This window comes from Salvelinus alpinus, chromosome 30 (genome assembly GCF_045679555.1).
Source record: "Salvelinus alpinus chromosome 30, SLU_Salpinus.1, whole genome shotgun sequence".
Classification (NCBI taxonomy): Eukaryota; Metazoa; Chordata; class Actinopteri; order Salmoniformes; family Salmonidae; genus Salvelinus; species Salvelinus alpinus.
This window is the reverse complement of record NC_092115.1, coordinates 30,299,173-30,319,043: the sequence shown is the minus strand read 5'-3', so window position 1 is coordinate 30,319,043 and position 19,871 is coordinate 30,299,173. Positions and strand designations below refer to the sequence as shown.

The window sequence follows — 19,871 nt, the reverse complement described above, 5'->3', positions numbered from 1 at the left end:
GCTCTGAAGTCTGCTTTTCCAGGTTCAAAGACAAAAAATTACTAATTGGATGAGGTTGCTTGAAAGAAATCTCTGTGCAGTGTGCAGATGGTCAATATATAGGCCTGTGGTGCGTTTGGTTCCAGTATAGATTCTCCTCCCGTTGTATCTTGTATATCTTCATTACATAGAGTGTTCACTCTGCTTTTCCCCCCACAATGCCGAGCCACTCTCTGAGACACCTTTGTGTGCTTTTCATCAATATTTAGATGAACGGCAATTCCTCAGGAGCAGCAGACCAATGTACCATGCTGTGGCTTTGTTTGCAGATGTGATGCTTTATCTGTCTAGCACAATGTAATGGGTTGCATCCAGGGCCCTTTCAACTGTTTCTCCCAACAGGGCTCAGTCCTTGTATAGTACTTATTCATTATAACCTTCATTATTTTCTCTCTTCTCTTGACTTATCTGTCGGTCTCCCTCTCCTCTCCTCTGTTTTCAGGTTTTTGAAAATGATGTGAACATTATGTCCTTTTTAAAAAATGCCTGTTTCTGTGTGCTTTTGGTGAGGACATGGGGGTTAATTCGGTAAGGTACACTCCACTGGATACCTTTGTGTCCACTGTGAAAATCAACAGTCTGACTAAGCAAATGTTTTTTCCCCTCTCTTTATGCTTTGCCCAATTTTCAGAATTTCACAATACTTTGTCATTGGTAAAATTGCTCTATCTCCTGCTGTGGTGGTTTAGCCATTGTGCTTTATGTTCCGGAATAGAAAGGAACTGGTACATTTTGTTTATTATGTTGAGTGCCGGAAACAAGCGAACACAAAAGGCTTTCTCTTTAGTTCAACTAGCACGACAGTGTTAATTCTCTATGTCACAGAAAGGTTATTAGTAGGTAGTGAATTGTATTTCGGTGTGTGTATGTGTGTGTGTGTGTGTGTACTGTATGTGTGTGTGTTTGTGCGAGTGTGCAAAATAAAAATAGTAGCTTCTATTTTAGCTTTTTTCACCAACATCCTTGCTCAGCACCCAGTCAATAGGGCCTGGGGTTAAACCTTAGCTCCTGTTCAGAGCCAGGGCTCAGCCTCCCTCCCTCCACATATAATGCGCTACCTCACACTGCTGTGACTCCAATGTAAAGACCCTCTGAAGGCACAGCTCTCTATAGCACTCTCTGTCCTTAAGGTAACACAATATGGGGGATTAGATACCGTTTTTTTAAAATACTTTTTTAAAAAGTCATTCCACATCTGGTTTAATAATTCAAAATGGCATTGGCGCAGCCTCCACAGAAGTGATATCTTTACGTCTGATCTCTTTAGCTTGAAGGAGTTTCAGTATTATCTGTATACTGGGTTCTGTTCTCTATCACCGCTACAGAAAACAGAGCTGTCAGGGAAATCTTTACACACAGGAGGCACTGAACAAGCACTGGAATATTGAAGTGTTTGTGTATGTGTGCATGTGCGTGTGCATAGGTGTTTGTGTACCTGAGTCTGTGTATGTGGATGTGTGTGTGTGCAGGTGGGGTGTTTGAGATGCACTGTCACTCACTTGTAACATGAACCGATGTCAGACCACTGCCACTGCAGCGCTCTGGGACTGTGTACTAGAGCTCCCAGGAGCCATGTGTGTGTGTGTGTCACTGCAGCTGTGTGTGTACGTGTGCATGTGTACTCACTTATGAAATAAACATCACACACTTCTCACTCCCTGAGAGTTGGGATCGCTAGCCGACCACGGCGAAGCATCCGCGTTTGTCATTGGGGAGAAAGCTACTGTGCAACGACTTGAGCTAAAATAAATAAATAATAAATAATAAAATAATACATTATTTTATTTATTGAATCTGATGCTTCTATTTACCCAGAACCAACAGTTCATTTAGCCACAGTCTAATTAGCACATCAGTTTTAAAGGGCAAAATTTTGGTATTTTAGCTTTCTTTCTTTTTTTCTCCTTTTTTTCTGTTAATATTAAAACAAACAACCTACTTGCAGTGAAGCATTACATTCAGTCATCAAACAGACTCCCATTTTAGCAGTCTTAGTTGTATTCAGCAAGTGCCCTTCAGGGGTGCACATCTCCCCTTTTGCTTTCTTTCCTTTTCTCCTTCTCTCTCTCTCTACCGCACCTGTTTAGAACAATACCTTTGTGGCGCAGCTTGACATAAATAATGTATGAGTTTTAGGAGGAATTGGAGAACCTTTGTGGACTATACCACACAGTATGTGAGTGGTGTGGGAGTAGTCTGGATGTCCGTCTGTCTGTTTGAGTGTCTATTCGCTGTCTTTCTGTCTCTCGCTCCCAGGTTGCCTCAGCTTCAATCTCATGTTCTGTTTCCCCTCTCCTTCTCTTACAGTGAAGTTTGTGAACTGCGGCCGAGGAGGACTGGTGCGGTTCGAGTGCAGTAACCCGTCCGACTTCCGGATAGAGGCTGACGGGGTTGTCTACGCTCTCAGGACTTTGACCTTGTCCACCCTCCCTACAGTGCCCCTAGTTGTCGTAGCCAGGGACGAGACCAATCAGCAGCAATGGCAGACCCAAGTGAGACTGACGCCCCCTGTAGGCCAGAGCCAGCAGGTACGTCCAACACCACATGCATCCTCCCTCCTAACCCCTCTCTCTCTAATAGTTGTTGTTTATTTGTGACTTCGGGTAGCATTGTGGAACGTGGAATGTTCCAATTCGGATTACGCCGTTGCATCCAATTCCGCTTATTAGCCTCGCCGGAGCATAAACAGATGATTTGTTCCCTAAATTGTAGCAGATGTTCCGCGAGACTGAATGGATGCTCGCTATTTAAAACTTCATGTTTTGGTACAGCCCATACGTAGCTTGCTTTTGGTCACAGGTTCAGGAATGGCTGAAGAATTGCAACATTTACCTGGAGTTAACTCTGCAAATAGCACTGCTGGGTGATCTGAAAGTCTTAGTCAATCGATCAATAATATAATAATGCTCTTAGCAAAAATGTTTATCTTTAATTTACAATCCATAGAAACCATGATAATAGAAAGGTTCAGAACTTTTGTGAAACATCACAGCACAGTTGAAAAATGTATGGCAAATAGAAATCAAAACTGGACGTTCTTCAGGGACAGATGGGAGGGATTGAGGGTAGCTGAAGAATGGGACTAAAAATAAATAAATGATAGCTGATGTAAAATATCCTGTGTCCGTAAAATGTATATAGTGTGTAAAAGCTGGAAAGAGAAGCCTAAGTGTTGCTAAGTGTTGTTGTCCATTAGTTTACTCCAATTAGGGGAGGGGTAGTAGGGTTAGGGAACAGTAATAAATAAAATATATACAAATATATATATATATCTTGGCAGTGCATTCAAAAAGTATTCAGACCCCTTCCCTTTTTCCAAATTTTGTTACGTTACAGCCTTATTCTAAAATGTATTAAATTACAAAAACTGAAATACCTTATTTACATTGCCTTGCAAAAGTATTCATCCCCCTTGGCGTTTTTCCTATTTTGTTGCATTACAACCTGTAATTTAAATAGATTTTTATTTGGATTTCACATAATGGACATACACAAAATAGTCCAAATTGGTGAAGTGAAATGAAAAAAAAATGGACAAAATAAAAAACGGTAAAGTGGTGCTTGCATATGTATTCACCCTCTTTGTTATGAAGCCCCTAAATGAGATCTGGTGCAACCAATTACCTTCAGAAGTCACATAATTAGTTAAATATAGTCCACCTGTGTGCAACCTAAGTGTCACATGATCTCAGTAAAAATACACCTGTATGAATGGTCCCAGAGACTGCAACACCACTAAGCAAGGGGCACCACCAAGCAAGCGGCACCATGAAGACCAAGGAGCTCTCCAAACAGGTCAGGGACAAAGTTGTGGAGATGTACAGATCAGGGTTGGGTTATAAAAAAATATCCGAAACTTTGAACATCCCACGGAGCACCATTAAATCCATCATTCAAAAATGGAAAGAATATGGCACCACAACAAACCTGCTAAGAGAGGGCCGCCCACCAAAACTCATGGACTAGGCAAGGAGGGCATTAATCACAGAGTGTAACGGTTTTCTTCCAGGGGTGAAGGAGAGGACCAAAGTGCAGCGCGGCTAGTGTTAAACATGTTTAATAAAGAACAAGTGAAACACTACAAACAACAATACAAAATAACAAATGTGCAAAAACCGAGACAGACCTATCTGGTGCAGACAATCACAGAGACAGGAAACAAACACCCACAAAATCCCAACACAAAACAAGCCTCCTATATATGATTCTCAATCAGGGACAACGATTACCATCTGCCTCTGATTGAGAACCATATTAGGCTGGACATAGAAACAGACAAACTAGACACACAACATAGAATTCCCACCCAGCTCACGTCCTGACCAACACTAAACAAGCAAAACACATAATAACTCTGGTCAGGACGTTACAGTACCCCCCTCCTGAGGTGCGGACTCCGAACGCACCCCTACAACTCAAGAGGAGGGTCTGGGTGGGCATCTGTCCGCGGTGGCGGCTCCGGCGGTGGACGAGGACACCACTGTCTTTGTCCCCCTCCTTAGCGTCCTTTGAGTGGCGACCCTCGCCCACGACCTTGGCCTAAGAATCCTCCCCAAGGCCCCCACATGATTTTGGAGGTAGCTCAGGACAGAGAGGTAGCTCAGGACAGAGAGGTAGCTCAGGACAGAGAGGTAGCTCAGGACAGAGAGGTAGCTCAGGACAGAGAGGTAGCTCAGGACAGAGAGGTAGCTCAGGACAGAGAGGTAGCTCAGGACAGAGAGGTAGCTCAGGACAGAGAGGTAGCTCAGGACAGAGGGGCAACTCCGGACTAATGGCAGCTCCGGACTGAGTGGCAGCTCCGGACTGAGTGGCAGCTCCGGACTGAGTGGCAGCTCCGGACTGAGTGGCAGCTCCGGACTGTAGGGCAGCTCCGGACTGTAGGGCAGCTCATGACTGTAGGGCAGCTCATGACTGTAGGGCAGCTCATGACTGTAGGGCAGCTCATGACTGTAGGGCAGCTCATGACTGTAGGGCAGCTCATGACTGTAGGGCAGCTCATGACTGTAGGGGAGCTCATGGCTGGCTGACGGCTCTGGACGCTCATGGCTGGCTGACGGCTCTGGACGCTCATGGCTGGCTGACGGCTCCGGCAGATCCTGTCTGGTTGGCGGCTCCGGCAGATCCTGTCTGGTTGGCGGCCCTGGCAGATCCTGACTGACGAATGGCTCTAGCGGCTCCGGACAGACGGGCGGCTCTAACGGCTCGGGACAGACGGATGGCTCAGACGGCGCTGGGGAGACGGATGGCTCAGACGGCGCTGGGGAGACGGATGGCTCAGATGGCGCTGGGGAGACGGATGGCTCAGATGGCGCTGGGGAGACGGACAGTTCAGGCGCCGCTGGGCAGACGGGCAGTTCAGGCGCCGCTGGGCAGACGGGCAGTTCAGGCGCCGCTGGGCAGACGGGCAGTTCAGGCACCGCTGGGCAGACGGCAGACTCTGGCCGTTTGAGACGCACTATAGGCCTGATGCGTGGTGCCGGAACTGGAGGTACCGGGCTGAGGGCACGCACCTCAGGGCGAGTGCGGGGAGCAGGAACAGGGCACACTGGACTCTCGAGGCGCACTATAGGCCTGGCGCGTGGTACCGGAACTGGAGGTACCGGGCTGAGGGCACGCACCTCAGGGCGAGTGCGGGGAGAAGGAACAGTGCGTACAGGGCTCTGGAGATGCACAGGAGGCTTGGTGCGTGGTGCCGGAACTGGAGGCACTGGGCTGGAGACACGCACCATAGGGAGAGTGCGTGGAGGAGGAACAGGGCTCTGGAGATGCACTGGAAGCCTGGTGCGTGGTGTAGGCACTGGTGGTACTGGGCTGCAGACGGGCAGTTCAGGCACCGCTGGGCAGACGGCAGACTCTGGCCGGCTGAGACGCACTATAGGCCTGATGCGTGGTGCCGGAACTGGAGGTACCGGGCTGAGGGCACGCACCTCAGGGCGAGTGCGGGGAGCAGGAACAGGGCACACTGGACTCTTGAGGCGCACTATAGGCCTGGCGCGTGGTACCGGAACTGGAGGTACCGGGCTGAGGGCACGCACCTCAGGGCGAGTGCGGGGAGAAGGAACAGTGCGTACAGGGCTCTGGAGACGCACAGGAGGCTTGGTGCGTGGTGCCGGAACTGGAGGCACTGGGCTGGAGACACGCACCATAGGGACAGTGCGTGGAGGAGGAACAGGGCTCTGGAGATGCACTGGAAGCCTGGTGCGTGGTGTAGGCACTGGTGGTACTGGGCTGGGGCGGGAAGGTGGCGCCGGATATACCGGACCGTGAAGGAGGACACGCGCTCTTGAGCACCGAGCCTCTCCAACCTTACCAGGTTGAATGGTCCCCGTAGCCCTGCCAGTGCGGCGAGGTGGAATAGCCCGCACTGGGCTATGCAGGCGAACCGGGGACACCACCTGTAAGGCTGGTGCCATGTACGCCGGCCCGAGGAGACGTACTGGAGGCCAGATATGTTGGGCCGGCTTCATGGCACCCGGCTCGATGCCCAACCTAGCCCTACCAGTGCGGCAAGGTGGAATAGCCCGCACTGGGCTAAGCACGCGTACTGGGGACACCGTGCGCTCCACCGCATAACACGGTGTCTGACCAGTACGACGCCCTCTCACTCCACGGTAAGCCCGGGGAGTTGGCTCAGGTATCCAACCCGGCTTCGCCACACTCCCCTTTAGCCCCCCCCCCCCCCCCCCCCAAGACATTTTTGGGTGAGCCTCTCGGGCTTCCAGCCTCTCTTACGTGCTGCCTCCTCAATCCACCGCTCCTGGGCTGTGGCTGCCTCCTTCTCCTCCCGAGAGCGGCGATTCTCTCCAACCTTAGCCCAGGGTCCTTCTCCGTTGAATATTTGCTCCCAAGACCATTCCTCCTGGTACCGCTGCTTCTGTTGCTGCTGCCCGTTGCCACGCTGCTTGGTCCGGGTTTGGTGGGTGTTTCTGTAACGGTTTTCTTCCAGGGGTGAAGGAGAGGACCAAAGTGCAGCGCGGCTAGTGTTAAACATGTTTAATAAAGAACAAGTGAAACACTACAAACAACAATACAAAATAACAAATGTGCAAAAACCGAGACAGACCTATCTGGTGCAGACAATCACAGAGACAGGAAACAAACACCCACAAAATCCCAACACAAAACAAGCCTCCTATATATGATTCTCAATCAGGGACAACGATTACCATCTGCCTCTGATTGAGAACCATATTAGGCTGGACATAGAAACAGACAAACTAGACACACAACATAGAATTCCCACCCAGCTCACGTCCTGACCAACACTAAACAAGCAAAACACATAATAACTCTGGTCAGGACGTTACACAGAGGCAACAAAGAGACCAAACATAACCCTGAAGGAGCTGCAAAGCTCCACAGTGGAGATTGGAGTTTCTGTCCATAGGACCACTTTAAGCCGTACACTCCACAGAGCTGGACTTTACTGAAGAGTGGCCAGAAAAAAGCCATTGCTTAAAGAAAAAAATAAGCAAACACGTTTGGTGTTCGCCAAAAGGCATGTGGGAGCCTCCCCAAACATATGGAAGATGGTATTCTGGTCAGATGAGACTAAAATGTTGCTTTTGGGCTATCAAGGAAAACGCTATGTCTGGCGCAAACCCAACACCTCTCATCACCCCGAGAATTTCATCCCCTGACGATGAAAAAAATCCCCACAGCATGATGGGATTTTTTTCATCGTCAGGGACTGGGAAACTGGTCAGAATTGAAGGAGTGATGTATGGTGCTAAATACAGGGAAATTCTTGAGGGAAACCTGTTTCAGTCTTCCAGAGATTTGAGACTGGGATGGAGGTTCACCTTCCAGCAGGACAATGATCCTTAGCATACTGCTAAAGCAACACTCGAGTGGTTTAAGGGGAAAGATGTAAATGTCTTGGAATGGCCTAGTCAATGCCCAGACCTCAATCCAATTGAGAATCTGTGGTATGACTTGAAGATTGCTGTACACAAGCAGAACCAATCCAACTTGAAGGCGCAGTTTTGCAAAAAATCCCAGTAGCTAGATGTGCCAAGCTTATAGAGACATACCCCAAGAGACTTGCAACACTAATTGCTGCAAAAGGTGGCTCTACAAAGTATTGACTTTGGGGGGATGAATAGTTATGCACGCTCAAGTTTTCTGTTTTTTTGTCTTATTTCTTGTTTGTTTCACAAACAAATATATTTTGCATCTTCAAAGTGGTTGGCATGTTGTGTAAATCAAATAAAACAAACCTCCAAAAAAATATATTTTAATTCAAGGCAACAAAACAGGAATAATGCCAAGGAGTGTGAATGCTTTCACAATCCACTGTACATAGGTATTCAGACCCTTTGCTATGATACTCAAAATTCAGCTCAGGTGCATCCTGTTTCCATTGATCATCCTTGAGATTTTTCTACAACTTGCTTGGAGTCCACCTGTGGTAAATTCAATTGATTGGACATGATTTGCAAAGGCACAAACCTGTCTATATAAGGTCCCACAGTTGACAGTGCATCTCAGAGCAAAAACCAAGGCATGAGGTCGAAGGAATTGTCCATAGAGCCCCGAGACAGGATTGTGTCAAATCACAGATCTGGGGAAGGATACCAAAAACGTTGACGTTGAGAGTGGTGTTTTACGGGTACCTTTAAGTGTTCATTTAATGGGGAGCACAAACATATACTCAGCCTGATCAGTGGGTAGCAGTGCTGCACACAACTGATGCAGAATAGCTCCTCATAAAGACTGATTTCAATCAGCCTTTTTGTGGCGGGTTATGGCGGTATGTTCGTCATGGGGCGGCAGGGTAGCCTAGTGTTTCGGCTAGTAACCGAAAGGTTGCAAGTTCAAATCCCCGAGCTGAAAAGGTCTGTTCTGTCGTTATGCCCCTGAACAAGGCAGTTAACCCACTGTTTCTAGGCCATCATTGAAAATAAGAATTTGTTCTTAACTGACTTGCCTAGTTATATAAAGGTAAAATAAATAAATAAATAAAAATCCAACCAGAGGGGATCCCTAGTGGTGATTCAAACAACATCTGTGTCTAGGCTTTAAAGAGCCGCCGTTCCGCTGGGCTTGACAGACATGGCTAAATCTTGACCATGTGCTCATTAGTCAACATTGTGATTGGCTGTAGATGAGAGTGGCCATGTGATGTGGTGATGTAATGAAGTGTGTCACAGAGAGAGAGAGAGAACAGGGAAATGAGGAGAAACGAGACTCAAACGGCTGGGTTTGTATTTCTCCCCTCATACTCAGTACTCGATTATGTGTTCCTGTTCAATTGAATGGCCATAATCTGTGACAGTCTTTCTTTCTCACTCGGTGGAATGGTGTTAATTGGCAAGACAGCACAGACTCACATTTAAGCTCTTTGGGAGGCTTTCTCTCTCTCACTCTTGCTCTCTCTCTCTCTTTCAGCCTTTTCTCTGCAGCTCGTTCTCAGCCTTTTCTCTCTCTTTCAACCCAATTTGCACCGGTGTGAGTGAGCTGTTTTAGGTTGAATTATTGAAGTCAGCGTTGTCTGATCTTACGTTGTGGACTTTCATTGTTAATGAATGCCTCTAAGTACAGTACAATGAGCCTCTTTGTTCAACAAAGACACCGTCTGAAAATACATTGTCTCTTCCTCCAGTCATATACAGGACAAATTAGTTACCCAAGCAGTACATTTCAAAAGCACCTCTCCGAAACCACTGCATAAAAGGCAAGTGCCTTCTTTTATAAGCCTCCAGATTAAAACTGTTGAGAGTTATGTCTAGTTAGTGTGAGTGCAGCAGTGGAGGTTTAAAATTCTACAGGGGATGATTTAGCGCTAGTTTTGAAAACAGCATCGTTAGCTGCTGACGCTCATTTACCATTGTGACTCCTGCAGGTATGTGATTCTAATGACATCATTAGTCACCCGTGTCGGTCATTTAAAGAGAAATGCACACATGTTCAGGGCAGATAAACAAGGGGCTTGGCCACAGTAGTTTTTAAATAGAAATAAGCGGACCCAAATGGGTAAGCACATGCTTTTTAGGAGGGTGGGCCTAGTCTAGACTCTGATTGACAATTGATGTCAATGTCAGTGCTGTTTGTCAATGTGATTGACTTATATTGACAGTGGTGGCTTTGGACTAGATGACATGGTAGTAACCAAATCTTTGATTGACTTCAGAGGCCTCCACTATATATCTCAACAGTTTATTGGGCCGTGTGTGGTTATCTGGCTGTCATGAATCATCATCATGCGATCCTTAATCACATCAGCAATTAGATGCTATATTAGCGAACGCTGCGAACGCATCGGCCCTGGGGGAATGTTTTAACACTAGAACCGCTGGGCCTTGACAAACCCCTTTCAAGCTAACTAGCTGTAATTCTGACTGAAACATTCTAACAGTGTAATTAATACACTTCATATATACTATCACTAAATAATTATTTGGTTGTGTTCATGAAGGCGTTAGGTAACATAAAAATAAAAAAAATTCTCTCCCATTTCAAATAACAAAATAGCCTTTTCATTAGTTTATGTTACTCTAGGCTGGAGTGACTTTGTTACAATTATGAAACAGAAACCATGTGTTCCTCGTTTCAGGAAACTAGGCGTATGTCGCGCGTCACTACTTCACAGGAGCGCCATTTGAATGTAAACGTATTTATTTTTCTCTAAATAAATTCGGGAACATGTGAACTTTCATGTGCCTTAATAACAAACTTGTATGCCATCTCTAAATAGAAATACAATTGTTAAATTACGAGCCTAGTTTGTTTAGCCAAGAAAAATGACAGCAACCTTCCCGCTAGCCATGATTGGCTGAGATAATGAGAGGGCTGGACATGGCGAGAGATGAGTTCAGATTGGTCTGCCATGTAGCACCTTCCGTCTATAATATGAGCTGGTCAGTATGTGTTTTTTTATTTTTTTATATATATATATCAGGTAGTAGAACTGCATAAGTGTTGCTCTCCACTTTCTGGAGGACAGAGTTTTGAAATCAGTGGAATTAGAGTATAATAATGATAATAATTATAATGATAATAATTTGATCGCAAATATGCAGACAGAGTCGAAAAGGGAACACATAGAAAGCTGTTGTATATTACATCTTCAAACTTAGGGCAACCATGGCATTTGTGACAGAGATGGAGAAGCGTCTATCCATATATACGGGTAAGAGAGTCTAGCTAGCTACATGTAGGCCTCCATTGTAAATAAGAATTTGTTCTTAACTGACTTGCCTAGTTAAATAAAGGTAACAGCTAACATTGGACCTGTTTGTTTAGCTACCTGCAGATTCATGCAAGGTAGTAACGTTGGGATTATGGTTAATTGTTTAGCTGAGGTTCAGAATCAGAAGAGTAATAGAGATGTCATGATTAATATCTTCCCCACCATTTTGAGATTATAATTATAATATACCAATAGAATATAATGGCCCACCCTGTTATTCATTCAGAATAGGTTATTATGCATTATCCGCTTCCCCTCGCTCTGCAACTCACCCATGCTCCCCCTTTCTACCCCATCATACTTTATTTAATGTAGTTTGGTATAGTTTAGGTTCAGTTTTAGAAGCAATTATCGGGGTGATTATCAACTGGCCTCTGCACCTTCCATGTCGGATGAATGAGCAGCGCAGGCCCTACTGTTGGGAGAAGGAGGGGAAAATGGGAAAAACATGAAAATAATGACATGCCCTCCTAAAAACGTCTATGACTCCAGTTCTGTTTGTGTTATTACCATTCTAACAGCGGCAGTGGGTTAAATAGACTTATTTAGGAAGGCTCAAGGACGGATGGGCGCATGACTTTAAAAATCATGCCCCCATCAGAATAATAAAATGAATAAAGTCACGAGCAGTGAAATGACTGCTTTGCTGGTCCTAGTGTTAATCAATGAAGAAGTAACAATTGGCTCGTTAACATCAAAGTGACCTCCCCTGCCAAGACCATCAACATCAACAAAAGAGTCAGGCTGAAAACCAAGACCCACCCTAGGTCTTAGAGAGGGTGATTTTATACTTGTCTATAACAACACATACACACACACAGTCAGAGGATGGAGGTAAACTCCAACAAGGTGCAGAGAGACATGCAGTACACTCCAGAGATAGATAGATGTGTGTTGTGGCTAAGGCTTCCAAGCAAACCCTCCACACCATTCATCATTCCAGACGCCAGGTCACAAATAATTACCGCTCTCACTTTCTCCTCCAGTTTAATAGGGTAATAGATATTTCTGAAGCATGTTCCCCGCTATCTGTCTGCTTGCCTCTCTGCATTTCAAATGTGTGAAAGCAGCATAATCGGATTTCAAACATGATTAGTGGAGACGCTCCAACAGCTCCGTAGATCGTCAGGGAGGGGTGGCATGCGTGCCGAGGCGGCGTAAGATGGGGCTCGTTTTGTAAGGCAAAACAGTAATTAATTTTGCTGTTTGCACAGAGAACTTTCTGCTAGTTTCAGTACTTGGGATACTGTGTAACGAATTGGCGATCAGTAATTACAGACGGAGGAGAAAGTAAATAAGGGACTTTCTGAGGCATGACTGTTCTGCAGCAGGGAAATTGCATCTGTCATTCACTGACTTTGACTACCTAAGTTTGCCGGCGTCTTGTTTTCATTTTACCATGGAGCGTTCAAGGTTATTGTGACTTTTCTGGCGCTGCTTCAGTCTCTCTCCCAACAGTCTCTCTCTGTGGAACAGCATAGGCAATTGGAGCCATCTGGGTATTTAGAGTCTGGCTTGCAGGTACCATCCTCCTTTGTTTCAAATCACATTCATTACAGCCATGGGAGGATGGCACATCAATTTTAAAAGCCTTTCTGTGTGTGTGTGTGTGTGTGTGTGTGGTTGTGTGTGTGTGTGTGTGTGTGTGCATGCTTTTATCAGGACATGAGAGGAGGTCTGTGATTTAAAGCTAACTGAGGGCTGCAGTACTATCCCCGACAAAGCACCTCAAACACTACTCTCATTCCCAGCCATGTTTCTCACTGAAAGCCTGGAAAGAGAGGCTGTTCAAACACATCATCACATATATGGAGGCTATGTTAACCTTCACTGAATTCTCAAAGACAAAATGGATCCTAAAATATAACTTGACCACATCAAAAAGCCCCCTACAAGCTCCCAAATTTGGTCATCTAGTGGGTATAATTTAATGATATTAGGAAAACAGTTTTAGGTCAGGCAGGAATTTACATTCTCTTGAATTCTTTCCATCACATCATTGGTAGTTAAAGACAATTGGTCTTGTGGCTACTGTATAAACAGTCTACCTCAAGTCATTCGTTTCTAGATGTGTCCGCTTATGTTGTTTTCAATGTCTATCTGAAGTTTCCATAGTTTTTTAGATGTGTCAAGTTAGTAACCTGATGTTATTTCTCTCCTTCAGGCCCAGGACATCCAAGCTCCCCCAGCTCTGTCCCAGGGTCTCCAGGAGATATGGTTCCCATCGCGGCAGACAGACAGCAGCTCCATCGGCCAGCTCAAACGCATGAAGAGAGACTGGGTCATCCCCCCAATCAACGTTCCCGAGAACTCCAGAGGAGAGTTCCCCCAGGACCTGGTCCGGGTAAGATGTCGCACACACACACACACACACACACACACACACACACACACACACACACACACACACACACACACACACACACACACACACACACACACACACACACACACACCAGATATCCACAATCTCAAAGGAAACGGTCTTGCTCTGATGTGAGCTTCATGGTTCTATGAAGCAGCAGCAGATTTTGGACCGGCCATTCCCATTCTACCACCATTACCACAACACTCAATCCACCGCCATATTTACTACATGTCCCGAAAGGTCAAGTGCCTGTGCTATTGTATCTGATTTCCCTCTCCCAGTCAGGCAAATCGTCAATATGAATGTAACCTGGTATGATGTAGCGTTATAGAACACAGTGAATTTTACAAAGAGCCCTCCATTGGCCTGTTTCCCTGTTGAGATACTATCTTCGCTTTACCATGGGCTCAAGGACACTCCCAGCCCATCCATTTACCTTCTACACACACACACACACACACACACACACACACACACACACACACACACACACACACACACACACACACACACACACACACACACACACACACACACACACACACCATAGCAGTGGATGTGAATGAAGGACTGGCAATCTTTCTCATGTCAGTTAAGAAGTAGATCCTTTCTCAATGTAAGCTTTCTGGTTCTTGACTGAGTGCTAAGTCCAATATACGACGTCTGTATGTATTATATTTAATCCAAGGGCATTAGGGGTGGGGATTTTGCTGAGTTTAATGGATGACATAAGGGTGTGGCACCAGGCTCCATGCAGACACACTATGGATTAGAGGTCGACCGATTTAATCGGAATGGCTGATTAATTAGGGTCAATTTCAAGTTTTCATAACAATCGGAAATCGGTATTTCTGGACACCGATTTGGCCGATTTCAAAAAATATATTTTTTTAGACCTTTATTTAACTAGGCAAGTCAGTTATGAACACATTCTTATTTTCAATGACGGCCTAGGAACGATGGGTTAACTGCCTTGTTCAGGGGCAGAACGACACATTTTTACCTTGTCAACTCGGGGATTCAATCTTGCAACCTTACGGTTAACTAGTCCAACGATCTAACCACCTGCCTCTCATTGCAATCCACGAGGAGCCTGCCTGTTACGCGAATTCAGTAAGAAGCCAAGGTAAGTTGCTAGCTAGCATTACACTTATCTTATAAAAAACAATCAATCAATCAATCAATCATAATCACTAGTTAACTACACATGGTTGATGATATTACTAGTTTATCTAGCGTGTCCTGCGTTGCATATAATCGATGCGGTGCGCATTCGCGAAAAAGGTACCTAATCATAAACATCAATGCCTTTCTTAAAATCAATACACAAGTATATATTTTTAAACCTGCATATATAGGTAATATTTCCTGCTAACAAGAATTTCTTTGTGTCACTTCTCTTACAACAGAGCCAGGGTATATGCAGCAGTTTGGGCCGCCTGGCCCGTTGCGGACTGTGTGAAGACTATTTCTTCCTAACAAAGACAGCCAACTTCGCCAAACGGGGGATGATTTAACAAAAGCGCATTTGCGAAAAAAGCACAATCGTTGCACGACTATACCTAACCATAAACATCAATGCCTTTCTTAAAATCAATACATATCAATACATATATTTTTAAACCTGCATATTTAGCTAAAAGAAATCCAGGTTAGCAGGCAATATTAACCAGGTGAAATTGTGTCACTTCTCTTGCGTTCATTGCACGCAGAGTCAGGGTATATGCAACAGTTGCAAACTAATTTGCCAGAATTTTACGTAATTATGACATAACATTGAAGGTTGTGCAATGTAACAGGAATATTTAGACTTATGGATGCCACCCATTAGATTCTTTCACTGAAAGAATAAATGTTTTGTTTTCGAGATGATAGTTTCCGGATTCGACCATATTAATGACCTAAGGCTCGTATTTCTGTGTGTTATTATGTTATAATTAAGTCTATGATTTGATAGAGCAGTCTGACTGAGCGATGGTAGGCACCAGCAGGCTTGTAAGCATTCATTCAAACAGCACTTTCGTGCGTTTTGCCAGCAGCTCTCCGCAATGCTTCAAACATTGCTCTGTTTATGACTTCAAGCCTATCAACTCCCGTGATTAGGAAATGGCTAGCTAGTTAGCGGGGTGCGAGCTAATAGCGTTTCAAACGCCACTCGCTCTGAGACTTGGACTAGTTGTTCCCCTTGCTCTGCATGGGTAACGCTGCTTCGAGGGTGGCAGTTGTCAATGTGTTCCTCGTTCGAGCCCAGGTAGCGGCAAGGAGAGGGATGGAAGCTATACTGTTATACTGGCAATACTAAAGTGCCTATAAGAACATCCAATAATCAAAGGTATATGAAATACAAATGGTATAGAGAGAAATAGTCCTATAATTCCTATAATAACTACAACCTAAAACTTCTTACCAGGGAATATTGAAGACTCATGTTAAGAGGAACCACCAGCTTTCATATGTTCTCATGTTCTGAGCAAGGAACTTAAACGTTAGCTTTCTTACATGGCACATATTGCACTTTAACTTTCTTCTCCAACACTTTGTTTTTGCATTATTTAAACCAAATTGAACATGTTTCATTATTTATTTGTGGCTAAATTGATTTTATTGATGTATTATATTAAGTTAAAATAAGTGTGCATTCAGTATTGTTGTAATTGTCATTATTACAAATACATTTAAAAAATCGTCTGATTAATCGGTATCGGCTTTTTTGGTCCTCCAATAATCGGTATCGGCATTGAAAAATCATAATCGGTCGACCTCTACTATGGATACCCAGGCTTATGGGTAGAGATAGATAGACCAGTGAAGACACGGAGGCTCAAATATATCACACTCACATAGCCTTGCAAAAGTATTCAGACCCCTTGGATTTCTTCACCTTTTATTCTGTTACGAAGTGGGATTCAAATGTATTTACTTGTCATTTTTTTGTCAACAATGTACACAAAATATTATGTAATGTCAAAGTGGAAGAAAAATTCATTTAAAAAAAAAAGATGAATAGAACTTGAATAACTAAAACATAGTTGTTGCATAGTATTCATCTCCCTGAGTCAATACATGTTAGAAACACATTTGGCATCGATTACAGATGTGAGTCTTCTTGGGTAAGTCTATAAGAGCTTTGCACACCTGGATTGTGCAATATTTGCCCATTATTATTTTAAAAGTCTTCAAGCTCTGTCAAGATGTTGAGGATCATGGCTAGACAGTAGTTTTTAAGTATTCCCATCGATTTTCTTAAAGCAGATTTAAGTCAAAACTGTAACTTGGCCACTCAGGAACATGCACTTCCTTCTTGGCAAGCAACTCCAGCTTACAATTGGCCTGGTTATTGACCTGCTGAAAGGTGAATTCCTCCCTCAGACTCCCTCCCTTTGCCTGTGCTTAGCTCTATCCCTTTTTTGTATCCTGAAAAACACCCCAGTATTTGCCAATGTCAAGCACACCTATAACATGATGCAGCCACCACCATGCATGAAAATAAGGAGGCAGTTACTCAGTGATATGTTGTGTTGGATTTGCCTCAAACATAAGGCTTTACATTTAGGACAAAAAGTCTATTCCTTTGCTGTGTTTTTGTGGTATATTTGTATTATTCTTTTTCATTCTGTCATTTCGGTCATTATTGTGAAGTCACTACAATGTTGTTGATCCATCCTCAGTTTTCTACCATCACAGACATTGAACTGTTTCAATATCACCAATGGCCTCATGGTAACATCCCTGAACAGTTTCATTTCTGTCTTGCAGCTCAGTTCAGAAAGATGACTGTATCTTTAATGTGTCTGGGTGGTTTAATATATAATCCACAGCATAAATATTAAGTTGATCATGCTTAAAGAGATGTTCAATGTCTGATTTGATATTGTTACCCATCTCCCAATCACTGTCATTCTTTAAGAGGTTTTTGAAAAGCTCCCTGATCTTTGTTGTTGAATCTGTGCTTGAAATTCAATACTTAACTGAGGGACCTTACAGTTGTCTGTATGGGGACAGAGGTAGACTTAGTCATTAAAAAAATATTGTGATATTGTCAGAATTATACGATACAATATATAGAATTCATATATGTAACTGTATACATTTCCCCCCCATCATTAGTACACACACACACGCAAGGGAGGAAGATCTGTTTGTACCACTCACCAACGGGACTCTAGGGCGGGGCAACACACACACCGATACATACCTCCGCCGCGACATTATTATTTTTAAGTAGAATTCTGAACATTACATACACCTTAGCCAAATACATTTAAACTCAGTTTTTCACAATTCCTGACATTTAATCCAAGTAAAAATTCCCTGTCTTAGGTCAGTTAGGATCACCACTTTATTTTAAGAATGTGAAATGTCAGAATAATAGTAGAGAGAATGATTTCTTTCAGCTTTTATTTCTTTCATCACATTGCCAGTGGGTCAGAAATGTACATACACTCAATTAGAATTTGGTAGTATTGCATTTAAATTGTTTCGGGTAGCCTTCCACAAGCTTCCCACAATAAGTTGGGTGAATTTTGGCCCATTCCTCCTGACAGAGATGGTGTAACTGAGTCAGGTTTGTAGGCCTCCTTGCTCGCACACGCTTTTTCAGTTCTGCCCACAAGTTTTCTATAGGATTGAGGTCAGGGCGTTGTGATGGCCACTCCAATACCTTGACTTTGTTGTCCTTAAGCCAGTTTGCCACAACTTTGGAAGTATGCTTGGGGTCATTGTCCATTTGGAAGACCCATTTGCGACCAAGCTTTAACTTCCTGACTGATGTCTTGAGATGTTGCTTCAATATATCCACATCATTTTCCTGCCTTATGATTCCATCTATTTTGTGAAGTGCACCAGTCCCTCCTGCAGCAAAGCACCCCCACAACATGATGCTGCCACCCCCGTGCTTCACGGTTGGGATGGTGTTCTTCGTCTTGCAAGCCTCCCCCTTTTTCCTCCAAACATAACGATGGTCATTATGGCCAAACAGTTCTATTTTTTGTTTCATCAGACCAGAGGACATTTCTCCAAAAAGTATGATCTTTGTCCCCATGTGCATTTGCAAACCGTAGTCTGGCTTTTTTATGGCGGTTTTGGAGCAGTGGTATCTTCCTTGCTGAGTGGCCTTTCAGGTTATGTCGGTATAGGACTCGTTTTACTGTGGATATAGATACTTTGTACCTGTTTCCTCCAGCATCTTCACAAGGTCCTTTGCTGTTGTCCTGGGATTGATTTGCACTTTTCGCACCAAAGTACATTCATCTCTAGGAGACAGAATGCATCTCCTTCCTAAGCGGTATGATGGCTTTTTGGTCCCATGGTGTTTATACTTGCGTACTATTGTTTGTACAGACGAAGGTGGTACCTTCAGGCGTTTGGAAATTGCTCCCAAGGATGAAACAGACTTGTCGAGGTCTACAATTTTTTCTCTGAGGCCTTGGCTGATTTATTTAGATTTTCCAATGATGTCAAGCAAAGAGGCACTGAGTTTGAAGGTTGGCCTTGAAATACATCCACAGGTACACGTCCAATTGACTGAAATGATGTCAATTGGCCTATCAGAAGCTTCTAAAGTCATGACATAATTTTCTGGAAATTTCCAAGCTGTTTAAAGGCACCGTCAACTTAGTGTATGTAAACTTCTGACCCACTGGATTTGTGATACAGTGAATTAAAAGTGATTGAAAACGAGTTTTAATGACTCCAACCTAAGTGTATGTAAACTTCCGACTTCAGCTGTATATATACCTACAATTGAGTATTGATCATCATTTAACCAAACTACTTTTGTGTTCTGAAACAGATCCGGTCGGACAATGACAAGAACCGATCCCTGAGGTACAGTGTGACCGGACCCGGAGCTGACCAGCCGCCCACTGGCATCTTCATCATCCACCCCATCTCTGGAGAGCTGTCTGTCATGAAACCCCTGGACAGAGAACACATATCCAACTTCCACGTAAGTCTCTCACACACACACACACACACACACACACACACACACACACACACACACACACACACACACACACACACACACACACACACACACACACACACACACACACACACACACACACACACACACACACACACGGGCCTACATGATAGAGAGCAGATGACTAGGACCACGCACACTGACAAAGTCAAGATCCACTTTGGTTTGAAACATTGTTCTTTTCTAGCCAAATAAAGGTATGGTGGAGTAATAGTGTGTGCAGGTCCTATTAATCTCAAGCCTTCCTTGGCACAGCATGACCTGAAGTGATGTGCGTTTGACTGTAT

General features: G+C 44.3%; 1 protein-coding gene across 1 annotated transcript in view; it reads left to right on the top strand.

The window, feature by feature from the left end:
• LOC139560333 (cadherin-2-like) overlaps window positions 1-19,871 on the top strand; it is an 89,570-nt gene that overhangs the window by 46,687 nt on the left and 23,012 nt on the right. The window contains exons 3-5 of the mRNA XM_071376997.1: window positions 2,347-2,567; window positions 13,395-13,574; window positions 19,390-19,545. Coding sequence (XP_071233098.1) covers window positions 2,347-2,567; window positions 13,395-13,574; window positions 19,390-19,545 — 557 coding nt within the window. The remainder of the gene's footprint in view (window positions 1-2,346; window positions 2,568-13,394; window positions 13,575-19,389; window positions 19,546-19,871) is intronic.